The sequence below is a fragment of the Eutrema salsugineum genome, unplaced genomic scaffold, assembly GCF_000478725.1.
Source record: "Eutrema salsugineum unplaced genomic scaffold, Eutsalg1_0 scaffold_5, whole genome shotgun sequence".
Taxonomy (NCBI): domain Eukaryota; kingdom Viridiplantae; phylum Streptophyta; class Magnoliopsida; order Brassicales; family Brassicaceae; genus Eutrema; species Eutrema salsugineum.
The window spans coordinates 8,741,775-8,749,691 of NW_006256612.1; the positions used below are offsets into that span (position 1 = coordinate 8,741,775).

A 7,917-nucleotide genomic window follows, 5' to 3' on the forward strand; every position below is an offset into this window, starting at 1 on the left:
AAAAACAAAAAGAACAACTTCTCTAGCGCCGTTCTTGATTTCTCACGGTACCAGAGTCATCTCCGAAAGTCTAGTTGTTTTCTTCACATTCGACTTTGACCTGTGCCATTATATATCGCTGGATTGCACAAACGGCATGCTGTTCCAAATTTTGGAAACAAAACTGCGCTTAAGCTCATCTTCTTTTACTATGTTACTCCAAACGGCACGTAGTTTCTTAGTCACTGCGAATCAGTGTCAAGTACGAAGACCTCGGAGGCTCGGACTATCAGTCCTCCGGTTTCAATGGAGGTTTTGCAGTTACCAAGGTCTTCGCCGGAGCTTCCTTTCCGTTTTTCTCCGATACCACTGAATCTTCCAAATCGTAGTCGAATCAAAACTTTCCGGCCGTTGTCAGCAATCGCCGATTCTAGATCCGGTACACCAGATTCAGAATCCCGGAACCGGATATGCATTCTCGGGATGGGATACGTCGGAGGCTTTTTTGCGCAACAGCTCAAAGAAGCAGACTGGTTTGATATCAGCTTCTCTCCTTCTCTCTCTCTTTCCTCTTTCTCCGATTCTAGTTTTTAGTGGAAAACGACGACCTTGTGGATATTTTTTGTCTTGGCTAGGCTCATATGATGGTTTCAAATTCGATAATATTTCGTCTATGCATAGGACCAAAATTGCTATTGAAGATTGAGCTCTTTTCACAAATTTGAGAAGAAGAGATCTAACATTTTGGGGGTTAATGGTGTGATGGTTTAGGGTGGTTTCAGGGACTTGCAGGAGTAATTCGAAGAAGAAAGAATGGGAGAAGAGAGGAATCAATCTTCAGCTATTTTCTGCAGATTCACCTGAGTAAGGTTTTTCTTTTTAATCAGCAGTTCCACGATTGTCTTCTATGGTGGTGATCTCTGAATCTGAAACTGTTTCTTAAACTCTTTTGTTTCCTTCGTAATCAGATGGAGTGTGCTTGAAACAGTGAAAGATTACACGCACCTGCTCGTTTCCATTCCACCTTTAGCAGGCATTGGTGATCCGGTTTGCCAAAAATCTGCTTCTTCCTCAGATTTTATGGTATATCAATGTTTGATGTCTGCCTAACTGACAAAAACTTATCTTTGTTGATATCATTTCCAAAAAGATGTTGCGGATTGTCGAACTTGTCAGAGACAAGCTTACTAGTGGAAATCTACGATGGCTTTGTTATCTCTCATCGACAAGTATATCCCTTTTCCTTTCCTCAGTACATCAATGTTTTTCCTTTCACCGTAGACTGGAACCTGCATTTCCCCTTCTTCTTCTGATCAACCACTTTATTATGCTGATTCCCTTGCAGGTGTGTATGGAGATTATGGTGGTGCTTGGGTCAATGAGGAGTAAGTTTATTTTTAATCTAGATATCATATCTTCTTTTTTACTCATAATAAGGTTAAGATTGTGACTCTAAGGCCGTTCCATTGCAGTGATCCCCCAAATCCTAAAACTCAGACAGCCAAACTGAGGTTAGCTGCAGAGGAAGGATGGTTAAGCTTGGGTCGTGATCTTGGGATTTCGACTCAAATCCTTCGACTTGGAGGTATCTATGGACCTGGTCGAAGGTTTGTTCACACCTTCTGATTGTGCCTCTTAGTGCCAAAAATAAAACTGGTTAAAAAAGGGGAATTTTTCTTGCTGCAGTGCGATTGATACGTTGTTAAAGCGGCAGCATTTGTCTGAAAGTCAAAAGAGAAGAGCGTCCCGGAGATTCACTTCGAGAGTCCATGTTGAAGATATATGCCAAGCTCTTCAAGCCGCCATTAAAAAGCCAACATCATCAGGGTATATATGTTATCCTTCTTCATGTTCTGTTTGTGAGATCAAAATATGACTATTCATTTGAGGCTGATGATTCAACCGTTATCGCAGGGAGGAGATCTACAACATCGTTGATGATGATCCAGCACCAAGAGAAGAGGTGTTTGAATATGCCTTGAAGTTGATTGAAAAACGCTGGGCGGTAAAGATCGAAACAAAACCATTTCTGTATGAATCTCAGGAGGAAAGTTCATTGAGAGGCGAGAAACGAGTCCGTAACGAACATATGAAGAATAAACTAGGAGTGAAGTTGATGTATCCTTCGTACAAGTCGGGATTGCCAAGCATAGTCGACAAGATGGACAACCCTTTTTAAGCCCCGAACAAAAACAAAAAAAATGTTGCTAATCAGTTTTAAGAGTGCTAATGGTGTTATCAATGGAAAATTTTTTTTCATCTTTTAAGATGTTAGACAGAAAGCTCTTCTTCGATGTAATTTCAGAAATTATACGTTCCAAATTAAAGAATTCTCAAAATTCAAAACTATGGTATTGGAGAATCATACCATACAAACAAACAAAAAAATTCATAAACATATCTATATTAGGGGTGGGCATCTATAATATATCATAGATTCATTCATAACACCGTTGTATGCTAATGGAAATATGGTTGATATTGTTGTTGTGTCTGATTAAATATTTTTCCCTCGCTTATTTTTAATCTACACAGAAGTCTACAGAAGTCACTATGATAGAATATTTGTGTAACTAACTTGTAACAATTGGAAGTTCAAAATCACGTGCTCTTTTGCAATTTGTCGGTTTCACAAATGTTTAAATAATTTGTTAAATTTATTACGAGAAGCCAAGAACCACATAATACAAATGGATAAGAAATATTAACAAATATTAACATAGTCCCCACTCCTATATATATAGTAACAACTAGAGGCTCGAGAGATTCATCATTCAAATTCTAAGTCTAACACACTTTTTTTCCTATATACAAAAAAATGGCGGCGATGGATGACAATGAGACGTTTTTCTCGGCGGCAACTCCGGTGGCGTTTGAGAGAGGCAGCCTTCCGACCACCGTGATCACGGCGGATCCTTCGAAAACCGATTCGACGGCGCCGCCTAAGCCGGTGAGAATCACCTCCCCAACAGTTGCCGGAAGTTACCCCGTCGTCTTATTCTTCCATGGATTTTATCTTCGCAACTACTTCTACTCTGATGTTCTTAACCACGTCGCTTCTCATGGCTACATTCTTGTAGCCCCACAGGTATATATCTATATATATATATATATGCTTATGTAGAAAAATAATGTATTCTAGTGTCAATTATATAATAGTTCAATTATATAAACGTATATGGATATAAAAATATATATTTATACATTTATTTTATAATAGTTCAATTATATAAACGTATATGGATATAAATGACATCATTGATTCTATTTGTTGTTACGTGAATTTATCATAGGCTAATACATGTTTAAATTAATTTACTTGTTTTTTTCCTGAAACGACAGTTGTGCAAGATTTTGCCGCCGGGAGGGCAAGTGGAAGTGGACGATGCTGGAAAAGTGATAAACTGGGCATCGGAAAACCTCAAAGCTCACCTCCCAAACTCCGTAAACGCTAATGGCAAATACACCGCACTCGTGGGCCATAGCCGCGGTGGCAAAACCGCGTTTGCGGTTGCTTTAGGCCATGCCGCAACATTAGACACATCCTTCAAATTTTCAGCTCTCATAGGAATCGACCCGGTAGCAGGAATCAGCAAATGCATGAGAACCGATCCGGAAATCTTAACGTATAAACCGGAATCCTTCGAGATAGACATACCGGTTGCAGTGGTCGGGACGGGTCTCGGACCCAAGAGTAACGGGATGATGCCACCATGCGCACCAGCGGAAGTGAACCATGAGGAGTTTTATAAAGAGTGTAAGGCCACCAAGGGACATTTCGTGGCTGCTGATTATGGACATATGGATATGTTGGACGATGATTTGCCCGGTTTTGTCGGGTTTATGGCGGGTTGTATGTGTAAGAACGGGAAACGAAAAAAGAGTGAGATGAGGAGATTTGTGGGAGGTATTGTGGTTGCATTTCTCAGGTATAGTTTATGGGGTCACAAATCGGAGATTCGAGAGATTCTGAAGGATCCTTCTGCCTCTCCGGTGACGCTTGATCCTTTGCCGGAGCTGGAAGAGGCTTCGGGCTACTTCGTCTAGATTGGTGCTTATGTGCACCAGCAGTACATGTATTTGTATCAGAGTGGCTCAAAACTTTGAATAAACGTATTGATATTTATTCTCCAAATCATTAGAAAAATGCTGCCAAGTTGCATTTGGAATTCCAATACCATATATAAAGATTATAGATGATTATAGTATGTGAAAAAAAAAAAATGGTTTAGATGAAAAGAAGTGTTCGTCTTTCTATATCATCATATGAATATGAAGATAAGCATTTGAATGAGATCAAAATGACAGATATGAGAGACTCTAAACAAAGGTCCACAAGTAGTGCTCTATATTGTTGAATTGCTTGTGTGTAAAGAACCTTGATAACAAGTGTTATAAAACGGAGACAGAAACAAATTTAAGATTTTGTTTGTTTGTAATGTGGCGACGAGATGGTCCGTATAGATTCATTGTATGTTAAAAATCTTAAATACAAGTTCGATGAATGGAGGAAACACATTAAAAAAACGTTTTGTTTGTATTGTGGCGACGAAATGGTCTTTATAGATATTGTCAGTATGTATAACGTCTATGACGAGGTGTGTGTGTGGTGGTCATTTTACGCCAGAGTTTCACATGGGTAATGACCACCAGTCACCAGACGATGAAAGGAATTGCGTCATGCAAAATTGACTCTGTAACAACTATTATTCAGAAAATACAACATATGTCAATTATATACTAAAATATAATTTCATAGTGTAAAATGCCTACTTATTGTAAATTACCAATCAATTTGAACTTACAAAGACAACTGAGTTTACTACAAGGCCATGTAAATCTACAAAGAACAAATAATTCAATAAAATCGGAAAAGTGGAATTACCCATTGCTTTTTTTTTGTGGTAACTTTTGCTAGCTAAGTAGCTAACGTTATAGTTTGTCTTCTCACAAAAGAACCCTATGACTTTGGAACCATCATCCCAAATTTTGATCTCTTTATATCTTGTGCTCCTTAGAATCTTTATACCTTGTGCTCCTTAGAACATGTACATATCAGAGAGGGTTCACCAAAATATAATAATATTTTATTTTATTTTATTTTTTTATTATTTAATTCGAAAATTTTAATTTTCGACCAATCAGAATGCTCTATTTCGGAATGATACCGTCTCTTCAGATTCGTCGAAATGATATTGTCTCTTTAAAATTAAGTTCTTTTGTCTCAAAAACTGTACCATGAACCACTCTTGATCCCCTGATGTACATACTCTTACCATCTTAAATTTTCACCGTAGCGCAGTAAGAAAATGACAGAAACTCCACTTACTGTCCTCTGCCTTCTCAGCAATCCCCCAGTTCTTACGTGTTTTATGTGGCCTGTCCAAATGCTAATCCAATGTTTTTGGTTTTCTTGTACATTTTAAGTCGCGACGGGGTCAACATTAATATATATTTGTGGCTATTTCCATGAATTATTCTTCTACATCGATACTCTCTATGGTTAGATAATTGAAATAGGCCCAATTAGTTGAGCAATGAAGTAAATCAACACGTAAGAACTGTGGCTATGGATGCATATGCTTCTCTACATGTACATTTGCATTCTTACGCTAGGTCACGCAAAATGACCATTTTGATGCCACATTTTTCTATTCATTTTAGAAACTTGTATATTAAAAGTATCCTACTAATGAAGGTTGATTTCCTGGTTTGCCAAGTCAAACGAGAAGTGTGTCCTCACAGACTAAACATGTATATACATAGATAATCTAAGATCTCTGGTTTTCTTATAACAAAATGATATGAAAACATCATGTTCATACATCACACACCTAAACACATATACAAAATAAAATGAAACAAAGAAAAAATAAGCAACACCATTGGAATGTAGTAGTCATCATCAATTTTTATCCTTGTGATTGTTCATCCAAACCATAATTTTTTTCCGGTTAACTCCAATCTCAACGCAGAATTTCTCAACTGCCTCTCTACTCTCAGGGCTCACTTTCCACCGCAGCTTCTCCGCATAGTTCCTCATCTTCTCAGTCTGCTCCGCCGTGAACTTCGTCTTCAACCTCTTCACTCTCCCTTCCCCTTCCTCCACTAAATCGTCGCCGCCCGATCGATCCATCACGATCCGCTTCTTACCTTCGTCCTTTCTCTCGCCGTAAGGGGAGCAGAAGATCTGGCGAAACTGATGCGGAGTAAGATTTAGCTCTTCAAGGATTCCTCCGGAAAGTGATTCTTCCCGGTGGAAGCTACGGTGGCAGCCGCATGCAGCGCAATTCATAGAATCTTCTCCAGCGGTGGCGCTAACGAACTCGCCGCAGCCGTCGTAGGCGGTGGTTCCGATGCCGGAGGCCTGATTCTTCACGCATTCTCCGTAGCGTGACTTGCGAGCAAGTTGGAAGATAGATTCGAGGATCGGTGACGGCGCGTGACGAGGACGCGTGGATTTTGGTGGGCGCGTCGGAGGGTAATGAACGTGGTCTCCAGTTTCACGGCAAATGGCTTTGGCTTTGTTGCGTTTTCTGCGTTTTTCTCGTTTCTTCGATGATCTTTTCTCGTCCATTGGTGATGAAAAAGAAGAAGAGGAGAGAGAAAAAGGCTGGAGAGAGAGAGAGTTCGTGATTATCAAGAAAAGTGTGTCCTCACGAACTTAACATGTGTATACAGTCTCAGCCGGTGAAGCCTATAAAACTTTGGGCCGATTAATATTTAAATGGGCCTAAGCCCATATTAGTGCGTTGACTTCCAACATACAAAACACAGTCTCCCAAATCCCACGAACGTCACCCTCCCGTCTAGTGTAGTAGATTTATCCAAAAACCTTATCCATAACCATCCCTGACACAGGCGCCGTACACGTGGCGTCCATTTAGGCTTAATTTATTCGGCGTCTGTTACTTGATGACTTGTCAGTTTTTTACGAGTTTAACAATTCACGTCATTACGAGTATACACCTTAATTCTCAATTTTGTCCTTCTCCAATCTCCACGAACATTAGCAAAAAAAAAAAAAATGCAAGAAGTTGGTGAAAAGGGTAAATTCGTCAACTGAGGCAAACATGAGTCTGATAAATCTGACAGAGAAATAATCTCTCTCTCTCTCTGTTATCTAGGTCTTTGTTGATCTGTCTGTACTGGAATACTTCCTTTAGTCCTCTGCTGATCTAATCCAATCGATTCCTACGATATTTTAAGGTAAAATTCCCAACTACTTTTGGTATTTCGATAATCGGCTATCTGCTTATTGCACAGATGAAGCTACTGGATAATATAAATTATAGTTTTCACTAATTTTGATCTAGAATACACCGATTGTTATTTTTGTTTTGTGTGATCTTTTGTAGTGCATTTTTGAAATTAGTCAAGTTAGTTGCTGTAAGTTTGTGTGGGATCAGTGATTTTCTATATCGAATTGTGATTTGTGAATCCATTCAAGTAAAGGAGTTACTATTTTTGGAATTGGTTTGTGATTTTGGGAATCGATATGTTTACATGTTTTGATACTAAATTTTTTCATTTTTACCATTGAATTTGGCTGGGTTCTGTGTCAAAAGAGGAAAGATGAGGTCGCTTCAAGCACCAATTGTTTGCCCTAGTGTTAGTCCCAGACAATCGTGTGTCTCTGCTTCACTTGTCAACTGCTCTGTTTCGAAACCTAGGCTCCTCAGAAACCAATTCTTGGGTCATCGGACCAGAAATGTCAAGTCTCAGAATGCTACAGTCACTGTCCGGGTCCATCTTCGGAGGTTTAAGAGTATACAATGTCTTTTCAGCTCGCATTCTGACGGTACTGGAAGCACAGCTGAGAATTTCAACGAGAATGATGAAGATTATGTCAAATCTAGTGTACTGGAAGCTGGTAATCTCGGTTAAATAGTAATCTCATCTTGTATGTTGATTCTAATCGTTGATGTAATCTTGGTA

At 39.2% G+C, this 7,917-nt stretch overlaps 4 protein-coding genes across 4 annotated transcripts in view; 3 read left to right on the plus strand and 1 right to left on the minus strand.

The window, feature by feature from the left end:
• The first annotated feature begins 193 nt into the window (after positions 1-193).
• Positions 194-2,325, plus strand: LOC18992957 (protein YeeZ). The gene is made up of 8 exons (XM_006416411.2): positions 194-512; positions 751-843; positions 948-1,026; positions 1,130-1,208; positions 1,325-1,364; positions 1,452-1,586; positions 1,666-1,806; positions 1,894-2,325. Exons 1-8 carry the CDS (start codon positions 286-288, stop codon positions 2,156-2,158), a joined length of 1,059 nt encoding a protein of 352 aa, XP_006416474.1. The 5' UTR covers positions 194-285; the 3' UTR covers positions 2,159-2,325.
• A 397-nt stretch (positions 2,326-2,722) lies between these two features.
• Positions 2,723-4,114, plus strand: LOC18992958 (chlorophyllase-1). Its single transcript, XM_006416412.2, has 2 exons — positions 2,723-3,067; positions 3,322-4,114. The coding sequence occupies exons 1-2, from the start codon at positions 2,798-2,800 to the stop codon at positions 4,024-4,026; spliced, it is 975 nt and encodes a 324-aa protein (XP_006416475.1). The 5' UTR covers positions 2,723-2,797; the 3' UTR covers positions 4,027-4,114.
• Positions 4,115-5,723: 1,609 nt separating this feature from the next.
• Positions 5,724-6,690, minus strand: LOC18992959 (zinc-finger homeodomain protein 13). Its single transcript, XM_006416413.2, has one exon. The coding sequence runs from the start codon at positions 6,554-6,556 to the stop codon at positions 5,885-5,887; it is 672 nt and encodes a 223-aa protein (XP_006416476.1). The 5' UTR covers positions 6,557-6,690; the 3' UTR covers positions 5,724-5,884.
• Positions 6,691-6,964: 274 nt separating this feature from the next.
• The window catches only part of LOC18992961 (bifunctional nuclease 2), a 2,945-nt gene continuing 1,992 nt past the window's right edge, over positions 6,965-7,917 (plus strand). Inside the window, 2 exon segments of the mRNA XM_006416417.2 lie at positions 6,965-7,188; positions 7,548-7,887. Coding sequence (XP_006416480.2) covers positions 7,555-7,887 — 333 coding nt within the window. The 5' untranslated portion in view covers positions 6,965-7,188; positions 7,548-7,554.

What these genes read in the sequence shown, in the direction of transcription:
- LOC18992957 (XM_006416411.2), top strand. Translation starts at nt 286, where the DNA reads ATGGAGGTTTTGCAGTTACCAAGGTCTTCGCCGGAGCTTCCTTTCCGT. An exon ending in TTGTTATCTCTCATCGACAA is followed by an intron (nt 1,209 to 1,324) that starts GTATATCCCTTT and finishes ATTCCCTTGCAG; the next exon opens with GTGTGTATGGAGATTATGGT. An exon ending in AAAAAGCCAACATCATCAGG is followed by an intron (nt 1,807 to 1,893) that starts GTATATATGTTA and finishes CCGTTATCGCAG; the next exon opens with GGAGGAGATCTACAACATCG.
- LOC18992958 (XM_006416412.2), top strand. Translation starts at nt 2,798, where the DNA reads ATGGCGGCGATGGATGACAATGAGACGTTTTTCTCGGCGGCAACTCCG. An exon ending in ACATTCTTGTAGCCCCACAG is followed by an intron (nt 3,068 to 3,321) that starts GTATATATCTAT and finishes CTGAAACGACAG; the next exon opens with TTGTGCAAGATTTTGCCGCC.
- LOC18992959 (XM_006416413.2), bottom strand. Translation starts at nt 6,556, where the DNA reads ATGGACGAGAAAAGATCATCGAAGAAACGAGAAAAACGCAGAAAACGC.